The sequence below is a fragment of the Tachypleus tridentatus genome, chromosome 10 (genome assembly GCF_004210375.1).
Source record: "Tachypleus tridentatus isolate NWPU-2018 chromosome 10, ASM421037v1, whole genome shotgun sequence".
In the NCBI taxonomy this organism is placed as follows: Eukaryota; Metazoa; Arthropoda; class Merostomata; order Xiphosura; family Limulidae; genus Tachypleus; species Tachypleus tridentatus.
Genome location: NC_134834.1, coordinates 58,622,150 through 58,642,140, shown reverse-complemented (window position 1 = coordinate 58,642,140; position 19,991 = coordinate 58,622,150). Strand labels below are relative to the sequence as shown.

General features: G+C 30.9%; 1 protein-coding gene across 1 annotated transcript in view; it reads right to left on the bottom strand.

The window, feature by feature from the left end:
- Window positions 1–853: 853 nt before the first annotated feature.
- The window catches only part of LOC143228354 (orexin receptor type 2-like), a 28,911-nt gene continuing 9,773 nt past the window's right edge, over window positions 854–19,991 (bottom strand). Inside the window, exons 2-5 of the mRNA XM_076459623.1 lie at window positions 6,582–6,981; window positions 2,593–2,740; window positions 2,232–2,344; window positions 854–1,017 (exon numbers count right to left, since the gene is read on the bottom strand). Coding sequence (XP_076315738.1) covers window positions 854–1,017; window positions 2,232–2,344; window positions 2,593–2,740; window positions 6,582–6,981 — 825 coding nt within the window. The remainder of the gene's footprint in view (window positions 1,018–2,231; window positions 2,345–2,592; window positions 2,741–6,581; window positions 6,982–19,991) is intronic.

Below are 19,991 nucleotides of genomic sequence, written 5' to 3'. Positions count from 1 at the left end.
AATTTAAAGTTTCTCTTACTTTAATATATATTCTTACAGCCAATACCAGATAATACATAAGTAACACTACATGGATTAGTTACAACTAAATCTAGAGTTTAAAAGAAATATGTTTTCTCTACTAGAGCCTGTAATGTATTTACTTTATGTAATATAACCTTTTCAAAATGTACAAACATTTTATTTGTTACAGGAAAGAATATTTTTATTTTCCCCTTTATTTCTCTGATTAAATACAGAATATAGGTTTTGATAGTATGGTTTGTTCATTTTCAAACGTAGTTTTTAAAGCTGTTTCCAAATTTTTTTGCAATTCCTTTTGAATGTCATTAATGTTAATTTTAACTAGATTGTTTTCAATTTTAATATTCTTGTGAAAATAATAATAATTATCAATAACTCTAGAACTGCATTAATTGCTACAAAGATAAACGTGAAGAAAAACTTTAAAACGTAGATGATGCTCTAAGGTAGATAAAAGAACGTGGAAAGTTTTTATTGCTAAGTATGTCTTATCAAAAAGTGTATTGCTTAATAACCTGAATAATATCCTGTCTATTCGTTTATGAATGTGCATTTTTATTTATTTACTTTAAATTAATAATGGTAAAGAGTTTCTGAAATATATTCAAACATTGTTATTTATATATAAATACATATATTTATGACATTTGGTTGCGTGAACTCGAGTTCACATTTACATTTTACACATTTGCCACTAAATTTATGGAAGAAAGGTACCGATTCAGCCACACTCTAAGTAACTGCAACATAAACAACACACTTAAGCCTAATCGAGCAGTTAAACTTCAAAATATATTTTAAATCATTCATTTTCTTGTTGTTTTTATTTTTAGGAATAATGTATAAATGAGTTGAGGTTGATGTTTTCGAAATGTGTTGTTGAACTTGCAAAGCGGGATTTATAGATGTTGGTGGTTTTCCTAGAGCGACCTCTGTGCGTTCGTCGAAAACACAAACAAGCAAAAGAATTCTTAAATTCTTTGCGGAACTTTCCTGAAAAAAAAAAATTCATGCAATTAGTTGTTAAATGGCGTTTACTTGAAAGGTATACAGCTTTTATAGGAAGATCTAAATAATTTTAATATGGACTTTACTTATTTCTATAAGATAAATAACAAACAAAACAATTTTAAATGTCATACAGTCTAAATAATGCACACGAAATTAATTAGTTTAAGCGACTTAACCTGTGTGTTTCAGAATTGATTTTATTTATCAAAACAAAATAACATTTGATAAGTTTTGTAATTTAAAACCAACAAGTATTGTTACGATCATTTCTAGCTATCTTAAAGTTTCAAGAGACTTTCAAAGAGTGAAAAAGTTATTTTTAGAAATGATATTTTTTGAATTGTAGGTAGCAAAGGTGATCCAATATTTCTTGTGTCAACTAATCTGTACTCTCCATTCAAATGTGACACGTTGGCTTTTATAGTTATAGCAATGATTTTTTGCTACTGAAATATTATCTACACAAGCAAGTGTTAATGAAGACAGATTGAAAACAATTTTCGATATGAAGAGAGCATTAACAGATCATGATAATCTAACCTTGTAAATTCCCCCCTTGAATACGATTCTTTATTAACTACTAATATTTATTGTTGAAAAACAAACATTATAAACTTATTAGCTAGAATTAATCAAGTTAAGCCTAGGATTAGCTTAAAAGCAAATGTTTAAATTGTGCACAACATATTATATATGAAAACAGTGTAATTAATAAAAAGGTATTGAATTATTACGTCAATTAGTTTATGAATAAAATGTCTCAAATGCAGATATGCTTACAGGCTGGATTCCGTCATGTGTTCAGCGATTATGTTAACATAAATACAATCATTTTGTACAAGGCTAACAAAATCCTCCTTTCAAGACTATCTAGTATCAGTATTTGTTTTAATTCTTCCATACTGATGTGCAATGTTGCTGTAATTTTGGTGGATATATTTCAAAAGTTGTTTAACAAAAGCTTTGAAACTAATGCTTGCCTAGAAAAATTACTAATTAATCAAGTAGTAATTGAAATTGACATCATATATTTCTCAGAAGTATCAAACTATTTCAAGTCACATATCTCATACGCTGATTCTCATGGATTACGAAAACTAGTATATTGCAAAATAAAGCACAGTTGATGGTATATTTACTCGTAACAACAACTACACCACTCTTTTCTGAAGAGGAACACTAAGCCAAACTCTTACCACTCATGAAATTGTAGACAATTGGGTTTGCAGCGCTATTGGCGTAGCATAACCAATGAGACAGAAGTGAAGCAACAGAAGTAGCGTCTGACTGAGGAATTCCAACTGTGTATCTGCAGAAATTAAGGAAATAATCATTTTCAAAAACAGTGTCCTTAAGAATAAAGAGTCGTAGTATATACTAAATATAATAGTTGATGAAAAACTATAATATGTAACATTTACAAGTGACACTTTTACTAATTAGACAGTCATTCATGTCCAAAGTATAACATATACATGTATAACATTTGATTTGCAGCACCAAACACTTTTGCCTTTTTTTATCAGTCTTTGTATCATTTGCATGAGATATCCTTACCTGAGCGTGTTAATTAGATGGACAGGGAGGTAACACAAGCCAAATAGTATAACTACAGAAATTAGCATTTTCGCAGCTTTACGTCTAGATCGTATTTGGCCTTCGCAGTTAGGGTTAACCACGTCTGTTTCAAGCTCCCCAGTTCTTCCTGTTGAATTTAAGAACCCTAAAATCAATAACTTACATTTCAAATTCATTCTTCATTATCTTAATGACGACAAATATAACTAAATAAACTTAATCCTCAAAACAAATACGTATTCATAAATGTACATATACCAAATAAATAAAATTAAACCATGTTAATTAGGTATAAAAGCAAATTTCTTCATACGTTATTTACTACAGTAGCGTGCTTTCTACCATTACATTAGGATAAAGATGCAAGAATAACAAATTTAAACGAAAACAACCATACTTGTAAACTTTTGGAGTTTCTCAAACTAATAAAACTTCGTTCAATATTGATTGTTAGCAATAATTAATTGTTTCTGAAAAGACACATATATCGACTATTAAGGCTATTTAATTTTAAGATATGAATATTGTTTGTTTGTTTGTTTGTTATTAACACCAAAAAATATCTATGCTCTGCTCACAACGGGTATCGAAAACCGGTTTGTAGCAGTATAAGTATGCAGAGATACAACTGTGCTACTGGGGGGCGATATAAATATAATTTGACTAAAATGAACATACTTTATTGAAAAAAAAACAGACATGAATTTTTCTTATTTTGAGTGGCAAACATCTTTTGTAAAGCAAATACACAACGTATGACATAGAGAACAAAGGCTGTTTAATCTGATTTACATGAAAGGCCTGGCATGGCCAGGTGGTTAGGGCGCTCGATTTGTAACCTGAGGATCATGGGTTCGAATTCCGTCACACTAAAATTCTTGCCCTTTCAGTCGCGCGATAGTTTCAATTGTAACAATCTTTAGTAAAAACGTAGCTCAATAGTTGGCAGTCGGTGGTGATGACTCGTTGGTTTCCTTCTCGTATTACACAGCTGGATTAGAGACCCAGATAGTCTTCACGTAGCTTTGCCCGAAATTCAAAATACAAACGTAAAACACAATGTACAGTAGAAAGGCAATTGAAATATGTTAAATTTATTTGCATAGAAATAAAAACAACATGCATCATAAACAAGAAAAGGTTTGTTAAATTACGTCTAAGAAATAAATAAACTTTAGTTGTTCGTGATGACAAGAAACCTACATGAAGTAAAAATTTATCTCAGGACGGCTGATATGATTATTAAGACTTTTACAGAAATAAAGCATAGAACAACGTTTCGACCTACTTAGGTCATCTTAGGTACCTGACTTATTTTGGTAAAAGTGTTAATACCCATACCAGCCTTTTGAGACACAAACTTCTGTTGTAATTATCGAATTTAAAATTCACTATTTTATATAGTCTGACGTTTCATTTATTTTGATGATTTTCATAATTAGCTTATATCAACACACTTCCATACATAAAGTTGAAACGAGTTGAATGCAAAGTGATTTGTGGTTTGAAATATTAAGATGTGCTTAAAATGTTAATTTTCCGTTAGTGTTGTGATAAGCAATAAACGTTAAGGATAATAAATGTTTCAGTATATTTTATGAGCAGAACATTTTCTTTGTAATAATATTTTCTAGGTGAGATGGTAATAATTATCAGAATGAATAGATAATTTCTCTGTATGCATTGAAAGTAATTCGTGTTACGTATATATCATCTTTCCTGGTAAGTTAATGAAAGGTACTTTGTATTAATGACTGAAGGATTTTTCAATCTGTTTATGGTTAATCGGCAGTGTGTGTGTATGTGTCAACTTATTTATCTACAGATTTTATGAAAAATATTAATGTAATGGAAAAATGGGGAAATCATGCACTCGGTAAAAAGTATACAGTGAGTGAGCCAAATATATGTTGTTGGCGTGGTATGAAAATAAAGTTGTTTTGTTGCAAGAAAAGTTCAAAGTCATTTTCTGGCTCAAGAAAAGGAAGATATTCTGAAATTGATGCCGCTGTTTTAACGTATTTCTGAGAGTTACGAAATAAAGGATTGCCTGTAACGGGAAAAGTCTTAATGTTAAAAGCAAAAGAATGTGTAGGAAATAGTAGTATTTCGTTCAAGGCTAGTCGTGGCTGGTGTGAGAAATTTATGAAAAGAGAAATTTTGTCATTACGGCGAAGGACAATAACACTATGTAACAAAAGTTCTACTTTTTCTTGTTCCTGGACAGAAAGTGTTATTTCCCGGTAGCTTATGCCTAAAGTAAATGGAAAAGACTTATTTTTCTCTTCAAACTTTGCTTTTGTGACCTGGAAGCATATTACGAAAACATGATGGGAGACTATATTTGGGGGCTGATACCTGAAAGTGATTTACATTACAGTCGCAAATCTCAAAGAACTACTCACTTCTAAACATTTTTGTTTTTTGTATAACTTTAGTATAAATAAATGTAAATCTTGATTCGTATGTTGTTTTATTCAAACTTTATGTAAATGAAAATGTGCAATTTGGCCGTTTTTACATAGAGAGTATGTTAATTTCTAAATTTCATTATCCGGGTCACAAAAGCAAAGTTTGAAGGGAATAACGGCCATTTTTTGTACTTTTACAACATAAGCAGTTAAGAAATAACACATACTCTCTAGAAAAAAATTCGTGTTATATAGCGTAATTAGTCAAAAATTGCCTTCAAATTTTGAAACAAAACTTATTAAATATCAACGTTATGTTATTGATGTATGTCAAAAAGGAATCAATTTTCACTAAACCAAATTGGTAACGCAGATGAAACGGCAATTTTTTCGACATGTCGCGCAACTATACTGCAAATGCCAAGGGAGAAAAATAGGTGGCGATCAAAACCATTGATTATGAAAAGTTAAGAGTTATTGTCATGCTATGTATAATTGCAAATGGAAATAAATTACCATTTTATGTTATATTAAACTGATAAGCATTGCCAAAAGAAAACTTTTGCAAAGGTGTGACAGTTCGTGCAAAAAAACAAATCATAGATGACATCAGCATTAATGGAAAAGTGGTTGGGATGTGTATGGGAACGTCGGCCTGGTATATTATTAAAGCAACGAAGCATGATCGTTATGGATGCATTTCGTGGGCATCTTCGATAACATCAAGTGTAGATTAAGGAACAAAACTAGTGATCTGGTGATAATTCCTGGGAGAATAACGGGTCAGTTACAACCTCCTAATGTGTCCATTAATAAGTCATTCAAAGATTCTATCTGTAAGGATTATGATGCTTAGCTGAATAAAGAAAATCATGCTTTGGCACCGAGTGGCAAAATAAAATGGGTATCAGCATCAAGAATAACAGAGTTAAAATCGGTGGAAAGAAGTGTCAAACAATATTATTAGAAACTCGTTTTTAAAATGTTGTTTATCCAATGTGTAAGATGGAACGAAAGATGACATTGTTTGGGACAATAGTGAATCAAGAATCAAGCGATGAAGATACTTCAACATCAGAATATAATGGTGGGTCAGAAGAAACATTGGAGTAACATTCAGGTTGAAATAAAGAAAGCAGGAAGAAACATTACAGTAATGAAAATTTTTAATTTTCTGTGTATTTTATATACACATTTTTATCCTATTTCATTTTTGATTCCTTAATAAACTCTTAAAACGCATTTGCTCCTTTCTAATTATTATCCAATATATTTTCCCTAAAATATCCCTTTTCAAAAGTAGAGTACGTTTTAAATTCGAAGTAATACGGTATTTTTATGAATGCAGAATTTTTCAGTGTGTTTTAAAGTTAATTCTCAGTGTATTTGTATGAACTTTTCTGCTGAGTTAGTGACGAGTAACTAGCTAGCAGTGATTATGCACACTTTACGTGTAATTTACGTTTCGCTTTTTTTCTGTGAACTGATCCCTTCTAGTGAGTTGGTGAATTGCTATGAAGAGTGAGTTTCTATGTTTTGTGGTTTTAGTGAACTTACCTCTTCTAGCATGGTGATGGAGAGTTGTCTCTGATGATCCTGGAATATCTCTGTTCCACAGTACTCTCGCGATCTGGCAGTAGACGACAGACATTAATATAAAAGGAAGAATATAGAGAGCAATAAAAATGTACATCTGGTAAATACGGGTATATCGACCATCCCAGGTGTAGCTGCAGTCTGTTAGATAGTAAGTCTCAACCTTGATGTTCGGATGCTTCTGGATATCCAGTACAATAGCTTCCGGGAGAACCAGAAGAAACGAGATGGTCCAAATAAAGATTATAATAACTTTAGTGTTTGTAGTAGAGCTTTTGAATTCTAGAGGATAACAGATAGCGTACCAGCGGTCCACAGATATAAAGGTTAAGGTGAGAACAGAAACGGACACCGAGACACTCTGAAAAATAAATTTTCATTGGATAGAAATAGATTTTATTAGACAATTTAAATAATAGAGAACGAACCAAAAATTATCAACAATCTTTTCAAAAAATCTTCACGTCGTTAGTTCTCATTTCCATGTGTGATGACTTTTGTCTTATTAATGACCCAGCCACTCATGGAAATTATTATATACAACATAGCATTCTGCAACCAATCAAAAAGCATCTAGCAATTTTTCACGTGATCTTTATGCGCGTGCACACTACACACAGAAAGAAGGCTTAGCGAGAGTGTAAAGCATTTATTCTGAAAAAAACCGAATCTACATAAAGCACATATCTGTTCTAGCGGGTGATGTCAATCAAACAAAATGCTATATATCCTGCTTAAACATTTCTATATATGATACTAAAACATCATTTAGTATACTTGCATATGAGATAATCTTTATTAACATATTCAATTCAATAAAAAATACGGGTGAATTACGGTTCAACAATAAATATGTTTATAATGATTTATATCTATCTCATTCTTAAATGAACCCTAACCGTTTTTCAGCAGACATAGCGAGAAATAGTTTCAAAATTTATTTTGTATGAACCTATTTTGATTATTAAATGAAAGCTATTTGAAGCTTAAAGTAATTTGCAAATTGTTTTTTTTTTTTTACTTCTATAAAACGATAGTTATTGTGTGGCACAGTCATATGTGCAAATTAGAAAGAGGGACGAAATAATGGTTTAGCGATGTTTTACTGTATGAAAACTCGGAGAGTGTTATCATCACTTTTAAAGATGCCTAGCGTATTATCTATATAATGAAGCCGTTATTCATTAAACACATTTAATACTAAAGTTCTGTGTTGATGCACACACACATATACCTTTTGATTTATAAAATGCTACAGTATGATAAGAAATTGTTAAAGCTTTCAGTTGTAAATATAAGTAAATCAATCAAAATGTTTTACAGAAGCTATGTCTCCGGGTGGGTATCGCTATGATTGCGGACCTAGAATGCGAAAGTCCAGGGTTCATTTCTCTGTTGTGGACACAGCAGACAGTCCAATGCAGTTTTACACTAGAAGAAAACAATAAACAAATACAAAATCTACAATTTCAAGTGTTTATTTGGTCCTCTTGTGGCTCAACAATATGTCTGAAGGATTATAATGCAGAAAATCGGGTTTCAATATCAGCTGTTCTCTTAACAATAAACTAATTAAGTTTAAATTACTTCTAACGTACGACACTGCATGCAAACCTACGTTTATAATTATTAAAATACAAGAGTTTAATAATAGACTTGATGAATACCAATAACAATGGTAAATGATCTTTTGGTAAAATGATTATTCATTCGTAATATTGAATAAACTTTATTTCATCCCGTTTTACTATAATTTGTGGTAGCATACTTAAAACAATATCATATATATTAATGAGTTTAAAGCAGTCATTCTTTTTTACGTCCAACAATACTGATAACAAGAAAAATATCTAAACAATTATTTAAATCAGTATTTTCGTTATGGGTTTTAATTTTTATTGTAGTAATCTACATGTTAAATATATATACAATTAATGTATTATACATGATTGCTTTAATTAAGTTACATTTTCTGTTTAAACTATTTTTTAAAAGTTACTTTTTATCAGAATTTATAAATAATGTAATATGGGGTTTTGTTTTTCAAAAGTTTAGTTTAATAGTGAATCATAGTTTCTAGCTGATTTCCTCCTGCTAAGATTAACATAATAAAATATTGTCTTCAAACATTATTCTACTATCTACTTTTAAATACGTACAGATGTAAATTCAAGAAAGTGTCCTGTACAGCAGAGATAACACTTGCGTAAGGAAATCTATTTAATATAATCCCGAGAAACTGGTGTCTCATGTGTGTAACCATGCCGATCGCTCGAGATCTTATTATGTTCGGCATTATCACGATCAGAGATTATAAGCGCTTAACTAGTAAAAATTTAAGTACTACTCTCTCGATTATCGCTAACCTGACAATTTCGCTACTTTCTCTTTTAGTTTAGCATAAGAAACTAAAGAGTTGCTTTTTCAATGTTTCATGGTTACAACCAAAGCGTAAACAATGTATTATTTGTTACGCATTACAATTTCAATTAAAACTGAGTTAAATTGTAATTTATGTTTTGAAGTTAAATGAATGTCGATATGTATCCAATTTATAACCCTTGCCAACAAGACTGATACATTCAGTTTGTTTTGTAATACAAATGTATTTTAACGTATACACAATACTACAATTTACAATAACTTTTATTAAAAATAATGATTTATACACAAAAGTTTTGCGAACTTACATACAATATCGAGACTTTTCTTTAGTCTGGAACTGAATCTTTTATTGAGGTTCACAGAGAGCAAATTAACTCCTTGTTGATATATCTTTCTTTGATATATTATCCAGGGTTCACGATGAACGAGTTAATTTCGAGCTCATATGGATACATTTCACTTAACAAAGAGCTAGCCAGCTCTGTATTTTTCTTTCTTCACCAGCAACACGTTGAGTTTTTTACCGCCGAAGTTATATAATGTTTCAATAAAAGTATTAATGTCCGATGTGATAGCGCTGAAGTTAAATGGTTTGTAATGTTCGATGTCTATAAGCCTTGCTGGCCAAATGTCTGAAGTCCCCATTATAGCAATCGCAGTTGTAGATTTCGAGGTTAATAGCATCCCAACTATAGCAAACCAATAATATATACTGTTTCTTGGCGCGTCACATTGGTTACATTTAGAAGTGTGAGGAGAAAAATTTCAAACTGCACAACAATACTGACGATATACTAATATTTACGAATACACATATTTTGTTGATTCTTACACTCGAGAATCTTCTACAATGTTATTTAATAAACCGGAATTTCACAATACAGACTTAACAGCATAAGTTTTGTATATTACTGAATATAAATTTAATTAAAAGAAGAATATGATATTAAATCCGTCACACCTCCCTCCAAAGAGAATTACAAGTTGTCATTAGACAATTTTAAACTGAGATATTATATATAAAGTTAAAGAACAATAAATTAAATATATTAATTTTTTCAAAGAATTATACAACTTCAATAATCATGACAGTATATAACACAATCAATACAAATAATGTTATGATCATAAAATTGCATAGCACGTGAAAGTGCTTCAGCCTTTACGTTATTAACTCCTTTGACATGGATTGTTTTTAAATCATACTCTGCTAATGATAAACTCCAATTTAACAGTCCTCTGTTTTGCCTTTCATTTGACTTAAACTCATCAACGTCTTATGATCAGTGTAAATGATGATAGGTTATTGTGATATAGATATATACACATTGAAATATTCTAAAGCTAACACTAAAGCCAATGTTTCTTCTTCCACAGTATAATAATTCGTTGGGTGAAAATTGAACTTTTTTATAAAAATAACAAACGGTTTGATTATAATAGAACTGTATCAGCACCAAAATTGCTAGTTTTAACAGTTAATACGAAAGGCTTATCAAAGGTATGAGTCATTAATACAAGGTAAGTGCGCAAGAAAAATTAGATTTTTTCAAAAGCAGATTGACAAGTTTCAGACCACTTGAACTTTTGATTTTTCTGCAGTGGGTACGTTAATGGTAGAGCGATGTCAGCAAATGTTTCACAGAACTTCCTGTAATAACCAGCCATTCCTAAAAAAAATCTCTTCAAACTATTTTTATTGGTATGAGTTAAATAATTTCCAATAAAATAAGTTTTAACACGACTAAGTGAGTTCTTTGGAAGCTTTAGGTTTCAAAGGAGCAACAGAAACTTTCTGGTTAGGTTTCGGACCAACTGAAGAGTATATAAAGTTATATAAAACTGTGAAACATATCGCCTAATTTTTGGCCAAAATGTTTGTCACATGTCTTATTGACCTCTAAATGACCTTTCTTGGGTTTTCATGGGCGACTTTAAATATTTCATAAAGATAGACTTAGGGAACAACGATTTGATAAACTTCAGTTCCGTTCTCTGAAATTAGCACATTTGGTGGTCTCCATTTCCTTATAAGCTCACAAGTTTTGAAAAATTACCATTTAGAGCTTTTATTCAGAATATCTTTTGAGAGTGCATATTTAAATAATGAAGAAATCTGTGAATCCTTTACTTCCTGAACGATCAGTGTACTTTTAGCAAACATTACTTTACCAGGTAAACCAGATCGCTCACGTCCTTGATTTTCACTCATCGAGAAATTGTAAGTGGACCCTCATCCCTAAAATCCATGTAGTATCCAAGATATTTTTAGACAAATCTATAATATTGTCCTCTGAGTACATGTACATCATTTGTTTTTGGCTTAATTTATTAGCCTAGCTTGAGTCACAGCACAAGATTAAACACATTGGGATTTTCCTCAACGACAACATCATTCGTAAATCAAACAGAAATCGGCTTGGTGCTCATTTTGGATTCGGCAAAAATTATTTTCCCAGATAAATCGTTTTCCAACAATAATAATACACTCTTAATTGGAATAGATCTTACTTCAATCATAACATTTGTTTGGTATCACACCTAGTTTCGGAAGCAATAACAGAAACACCAGTGGCCGAACTCGAATCCAAAGGCAATATACTTTATAACAGCGATGTTTGAGTTTATCCAGTATTATGTAGTATACTTATGGGTATGGGATTGGCAATGTCATTTTCAAAGACACAGAACCAACAGACACCAAAGGTCTAAATTTCTCCCTAACTACGACAGCCTTTATTAAAGAGGCCAAATAAACATCATCAGGATGATTTGGTGAAACTACGTGTATATGTGAACACGAACGGACTTGTTGATGCCTTTTTTACTTTTTCTATTTCAAACACCAGCAATCGGCCATAACAAGACCAAAATTTTACAGAAATGGCACACAGGCCTTGAAGGTTTTCATGAAGTTTTACCCTAACTGATTTTGAACTAGAGGAGTTGAATTTTTAGAGAATTCTCAACAGGTTTTTTGCAGAGACGATCGGAATTTCTTTCATGAAAAGTAATTTTATGTGTTAAAATATAAGCATCAGAAAAAGCAACCGCTTCCTGCAGTGTTTCAAATTTCTTTTCATCTAAATAAGTTTGAAAGTCGTCATGTGCACGGTTTTTAAATTTCTCAATTAGACATAATTGTTTTAGTTTGTCGAAACTGTTGCCAGTATGCATAGAATTACACCATCAATCAAAATAAACCTCTTTTTCGTGAGTGAATTTCATGTAAGTTTGATCATCTTGCTTGTGATAATCTTGAAACGTTTCACGAAACGCTTCTGATACTAACTCGTACGATCTTGTATGGAGTGAGTGGCATAAGCTTCTTGTGTTTTAACAGGTAAAACACTTTGTAATATTGTAATAATAACTACCATTTTTCGGTGAGCCATTCATGGGTTGGGCAACCTTTTCAAATGTTGGAAACATTTATGAACTTCATTTCCATTGAGTGTCGCTACTTTAACATATCGATTAAGTTCAAAATTGTCATTTTTTCCTTGCTCAATCAAAAATGAATTTAATTTCCTTTTTTTCCAACTTGGGTAAGAGCTTGTTCATTCCGGCTTCGATACGAGATTGTTTTTTCTAGTCGGATTTTATACGAGCATGTTCTTTGTTGGCTTCTGTGTAAGTTTCTTAAAGCTCGATTTGTTGCAATTTTAGCTGGATCTCTAACTTTCTTTATCATAACAAATTGTCATCAACTTGTATTTTGGTAGTGTGTTTTTAGTTCATTGATTTCTTAACTTCTACTTCTAAGCTTTAGTTATTTCGAACAATTCATTTTTATTATACATTTCCAGTTTGAGAGAAAGTTATTCAACAAAATCTTAATAATCAGACACGATCAAACCTTGTTGACACTGATAAATATAAATTTAATTATGATTTGAATTTAGACTGAATGCTTCCCTCATTCAGATCTCGGACACTGATAAATATAAATTTAATTATGATTTGAATTTAGACTGAATGCTTCCCTCATTCAGATCTCGGACGCGAGCCCTCAATTTATTATATTACGCATTATAATTTCAAATAGTATAAAATTGAGTTACATATTAATTTGCATTTACATGTTAAAGAAATGTCGATAAGTATCCAATTTAAGATACTTTCCAAAAATTGATACACACAGTTTTTTATTAATAGGGTTATATTTTAATATACAACAATAATACATTTTACAATAACGGTTATTTCAAATAATGATCTATGTATAAAAGTTTTACAAACTTACAAACAAGCTGTAGTATTTTTTCTGGTGTGGAATTTTCTTGATGTCTTATTGAGAGCTCGTGATAAGCGCATCAGTTTTCGAGTTGATGTTGGTACAATTCACTTAACAGGGCACCGAGTTTTCTACCGCTGAAGTTATGTAATTTCTTTTGTAAAAATACTATTGTGAATGAAATGAAGTGAAATGGTTTGTATTATTCGAAATCTATAAACGTTCTTGGTCAAATATCTGAAGTTTCCGATTGAGAAGCATTAATCACAGTTATAGCCTCCGAGGTTTATATATATAGTACACCAATTATAACAAATTAATAACATATGCTGTCTGTTGACGCGTTGCATTGGTTGTACTTATAGGTATGAGCAGAGTTTCTAGAAAGTTTAACCTGCACAATAATAGTTACGATACTCTAGTATTTACATACACACATATATTTTTTATTCTTATACGCGATAATCGATAATTTAGTGAACAGGCGGATATTTCGCAATACAAATTGAATAGTATAATTTATGTACATTTCTAAATATAAATTTAATTTAAACAACCATCGATGTTAAATATATATATATGTATATTAGTAAATATCTCACATATTGGAGATATTAAGCACAGATTATCATTTATTTGTTTATAGATTATAGGTTTATATGTAAAACATATCGGTATATGATAAAATATTTGAAGTATTTAAAAAAAATTATGTGTAGCAATCGGTCGGCCTCAAACTCTTAACAAAATGTCTTATAGGTAAGATAACGATAGATTTAGTTACGATGTTGTTGATCGTAAAGTGGTGATTATTGTTCATTTAAAGATTTAAGAATCGATAACAGATGCAGTAATCCGGCAGTAACTCTGAGGGCTAATAAAGCTAAAATTGGTTTTTAATACCCACGGTGGAGAAGGTATAGATAGCTGTAACGAGTAGCTTTAACAGTTAAAATAAACAAGCATTATTAATACAGTACAGAAATACGAGAATAACACAGACTACAGAAATAGATGAGAGTAAACAAACTACTCATCTTCAGGAAAAAGGACAGTTAAAACCGTAGAGAGAGATCGAGAGTGTTTAAAATAAAACTCAACTGAGCTGTTGTCTTAAAGAATAAGTATAGCCATAAATATTCAAGATTTCATTAGCAAACAATCAAATATCATGTTGGTTGTAATGCAGATGAAGCCTAACCAACAAGTTTATTTGTAGTTCAGAGGGAAATTCTCAAAAGAGCTTGCCTTAGAAATTTAGTTTAGCTCCAAATGAAGAAAAGGCCTGACTTGATTAACTATTAACTATTTAAATATATCTATACAAGTACATACAAGGTCAATAAAGTTTATGTACTTTCAAAACATTGTGGATGTTTTGTGCTGAAATATATATTTACGTAATACGTAGCTTCTGACTGGATATCATTGAACAGATCTCTTATATGAGTAAGTATTGCCATAAATATTCAAGATTTCATTAGCAAACAATCAAATATCATGTTGATTAACTATTAACTATTTAAATATGTCTATACAAGTACATACAAGGTCAATAAAGGTTATGTACTTTCAAAACATTGTGGATGTTTTGTGTTGAAATATATATTTACGTAATACGCAGCTTCTGACTGGATATCATTGAACAGATCTCTTATATTACAAAACGAAAATTAATGTACATTTTTTTGGCTATTCGTGGAACTCAATGACTCAAAAAACGTCTACTAATTGTGTTTTTATAACATACACACACACATTAAAACTAAAGAAGTGTCTTTTCTAGAAAATAAAGTTTTAAGCAAAGTCTAAGGAGTTAATTCACTCCTATTAGACTATTAAAATTAAAATATTTTGTCAGTTAGAGTTAAGCCAATAAACGTGGTTGAGGTATAGTGACACCTTTCACTATTAGAGTTCAACCAATTATATACATATTCATTACTGTTTTTCACTTATCATTTGTTTACTATTTGAAAATGTTATCTAGCCTATAAACCTTTAATTAATGGAACGTCTTCACAAAGGGGAATAACAGTTGACATGTTTAATTCCGAGCGCTTATCATACTTTATAAGAGTAATTTGCACACGTTAATGCAATAGCGTTTACCACATGGTTAGCGTATCAACATGATTTTTCGAACAATCCACAGATGAGAGACTCATTACACTATGGTTAAATTTATAAGAGCAGAATACATATCACATTTCTTTTTGATGAAGGACCTTCCCATAGCGAAACAACAAAGATGTGCTGGGTTTACACCAAATTCCCCAAAAAAAAAAAAAAACAAAAACAAACAAACAAACTCTACAATATAGTGAATAGTATCGGAAATGGAATATCAACATTCTCAACGAGAACATAAAAATCACTTTGACATCATTCTTCTTCACTAAGGACAAGTAACGTACAGAAGACATTAGAGGGGAAGGGATTCGTTAATAACAAAAAATTTAAAAACAACCTCAGTCCTTTATGAACGTTTCACGTCATAAAAAAATCATTTACACCACTGACAATATTTCTCCACTTAAATCACTACCAGGTGTGTTGTTGACGAAATAGCGGCACTTTTCAAATATCACAAGGCAAAACATTTCTTAGAAGAGTGAAAGTGTTATAAGAAATTTTGGAGACTGTGTGTTTACTTTAGTAGACGTAGAGTAATCAGGTAGTCTTGATAGTTGTGGAAAAGGGCACTTTTGAAATATAAAAGCAGAAAGTCAAGTGTTTGAACCATTCCTTACGTATACAACTCAAGAAAGTATGACTATAAAAGTTTGAAAAACCTGGTAACACTTGCAAGTTTCCAGTAATGTTTCTTTAAATTATGGAGAATAAAAACAATTATAATCTTTTCCTACTTCTCCGAAATGCTGAGGAAATCAGAATGATACTAAACTATAATGGATGAACTGTGGTAAACTTGTCAACAAGGGAGACCTGAAGTTGACCACTGCATCCTTAAGATGCTCCTTATAGTGAAAATGCAAATTCGGGTAACAGTACTAGTACCTTACAATGATTACCATACTGAGTACGATCGAAAAGGAACTAAGTTCTGCTAAGAAAGACAGGGATCCAGCAACACTTTTCTCATGAAATACGAATAATCCTTGAAATTAGATACCATAAATGAAAATGCTATTCATTTGAATACTATAACAAAATAGAAAAAAGAAAACAAAGTTTACATTGATATCGCATTCATTATGTGAACATTTTGATTATTTGTGTTGGCGAATGATTAGATAACGGGTTTATCAAAACAAATGATCAACATCCACTCTTGTTACAACGTAAAGCCAAAAATACCAGTCTGTAGTTAAAAACACATCTACTTTTGATACTGATGTAGTTATTCTGTTTTTATAATGTCTTAAGAGAAGATTTGAAATGAAATTTAATGTTAAGTATATTAAAAGTTCAATGTTTAAATGAGGAAAACTATACTGATATATATTGCGTAGACATTTATTTTAAAACAATACTTAATTATACAAAAAATAATAACAGCCATTGCGAGGTCCGGGATGGCCAGGTGGGTTAAGACGTTCGGCTCGTAATCTGAGAGTCGTGGGTTCGAATCTCCGTCGTACTATACATGTTCACCATTTCAGCCGTGGGAGCGTTATAATGTTACGGTCAATCCCATTATTCGTTGGTAAAAGAGTAGCCCAAGAGTTGGCGGTGGGTGGAGATATCAGACTAGCTGCCTTCCCATAGTCTTACACTACTAAATTAGGGACGGCTAGCGCAGATAGCCCTCGTGTAGCTTTTCGCGAAATTGAAAAAAACAACAACAACCATTGTAAAATATATTTTAAAGAAATTTTTATAGATCACAGAAACTACTGAAAGAAGGATCTTGGAAAAAATCATTCATCAACTGCTAAGGTAAGAATAATAAACAAAAACCACAATTAATCCTTCTGAGCAATGAAACACTGTAAATAAGATATATTTGGTGTGAGACTAAAAACTAATATCGTTAGTGTATAAAATAAAACTCTTGAATCAAACTTCACTATCAAACTTACTGTCTTGATTATAGCTAAAAACATCTTAAAGCTACATCTGACGCTCAACAATGACTTTCAAAGCAAATAACCATTTGAATGTCTCAAAGGTGCAAGAAGTCATGTACGTTTTATGAATGGCAAAATATATTTATATTGTTAATTTAACTTTTAACTATTTAACTTTTTAAAAATCCAAATAATGATTCAAATATTTCTTAAAATATGTTAAAACATCAAAACTTAGAAATTAAACAAAAAATCAAAAATTGAAATAAACATCTTTCCAATTTGATGTTGATTTAGTCGAATTGAGTTCCTGTTTTAATAAGACCAGATTGCTCCAACTTCTGTCATTATTCGTATTATTTTGCTTTTTAACCATGGTTAATCTTATTAAACTATTAGCTCACATCGCATTAATAACCAAATCCCATAAAAACAGTTTTAATCGTATTTCGAATAATTCTTTTGTGAAGGATGTATTATTCACCCTGTGGAGATACTGAAAAGACAAGATCTATATATATATAACCATAGGATTTTGACAAATTATCATTAGTGAAGGCATGCCTATGAACACATGAATATTTCAGTTACTTTTGCGTTGAGCCATCTTATATTACAGTCCATGCTTCCCCCAGTGGCACAGCGGTATGTTTGCGGACCGAGTTTCTATAGCCGTTGTGGGCAAAGCATAGATAGCCCATTGTGTAGCTTCGTTCTTAATTCCAAACAATCGATTTATCAATTAACGTCCATTGAGAAATACGTGTATTTTATAAGTATTACACACAAACAATATGAACGATGTTAAACTTTAAATTTTAAGAGGTTCTGAATGACCTCTGCTATTTTGTTTGGTAAATCAAGTTCGAAACATGTTCACGATACCTTGGTTCAGAGAATTAGCTGAAAACACAGTTTTTGTTTTGTCACTTTATAATTATATTAAGATTTTACACATATTTTGAGAACTATTATATTCGACTTTATATTACGGTTACAAATATGTGTTTTGCCAGAAACTTTCAAAAACTTTTGATAGATGACTTGTTGACATTACAACTGTGTTTGTAACATCCGTGTAAAGAAAAAAAAAACGACTTCATTCTTTAGCCCTCAAATTAACTCCTTTTTCCATACATGCTCAGTATGTGCAAATTTAAGCCTAAATTATTCTTTTAAGGCAATACCACAGTATTACTTAGTTTAAAACAACGACAATTAGCATCGATGAAAAACTAATTCAAATGGAAATAGAAAATACATGCCAGGTCAAATAATAGCAATTTAAAAGAACAGACCAGTAAAGAATTCCCGTTATTTACATTTTATCTATACATCTTTCAAATTGTCAGTTATAAACGTAGAAAATTACACATACATATATTATGAGGCTGTTTCAAACTCCACAAATGCAGTAATAAGTTAAACTCTTTTTATTTAACTCAAGAGCACTTAGTATTCCGATACTTTGACCTTATTGTGAAATAAACGCCAACATTATTTATATAATCATTACTTTACAAGAGAATATGATCACTCCAGTATGCTTCATTCTTTTAATTGATGTCATATTAGATTGTTTAATTTATTTGAAGAGATAATTATAATAATTCACATTTGTTTCAGATATACATTTACAGTACATTGTATAAAACGATATTATCATACTTAGGTGTCATAATCAATCACACGAAGTCTAATATTATCATTTCTGACACTTTCCATACTATTATCACATTGCATTATGTGAAACATAGACTGTCTGACGAAAGCAAAGTCTCCTAGTGGCACACCGCTAGAAAATGAATTTCGATACCCGTGGTGGGCAGAGCATAGATAGCCAATTCTGTAGCATTCTGCTTAATTCACAACAAACAAACAAAATTTAAGGCGACTGTTGATTTAAAGAGATGGAAATATAATAAAAAATTAATGAAAATATATTTTATATAAAACTAAATAAATTAATTATCTAACACTACACATTAGAATACTGTCCGACGTAAATAATAATTTATTTAAGATTTTACAGATTTCTTGTCAAAATACCACGCAAAACTCTAATACCTGCCAATAATATGTGTTAGCAAAATGATAAATGGGTTTAAATTTCCTAACAATTGTGAAACGTTGTTGCATTATCAGATATTTTGTTAAACATGCCAGATATCTGTAAATCAGTCTAAATGCTCAACATCTTTTTAACAACTCATTTATTCCTTGTCTAGGCATAATACAGAATCATCGGCTCATGCGCGCCTATCTTTCTTGCTGAGCACGAACTTTTCATTTCCCGTTTTATCATACCATTTAAAAGCTTCTACTTTTATACTCAAATTATCAATGAAATTATCATCTGAAAAAAATAAAAAAATAGTGTATTTAGTCGATAAGCAGTTTGCATTCATTATTTTAACTGTTTCTAACTTCAGGCGTCATACAAATAAATTTGCATTTGGTTTTATTGAAACCATTCTCAAGAAAACCTTTGTTGGTATATAATATGGAAATAATTTACTATACTACTGAAATTTCGAGATTGATGTCTATTTGTAAGAGCGGCACAAAAGTACTTGTCTGCTTAAGATTACGGCCGAAAATATTGCTAATAGCTAGATTTTATTTGTTTGTTCTTGAATTTCGCGCAAAGATTCACGAGGGCTATCTGAACTAGCCGTTTCTAATTTAGCAGTGTAAAACAAAAGATATGGCAGC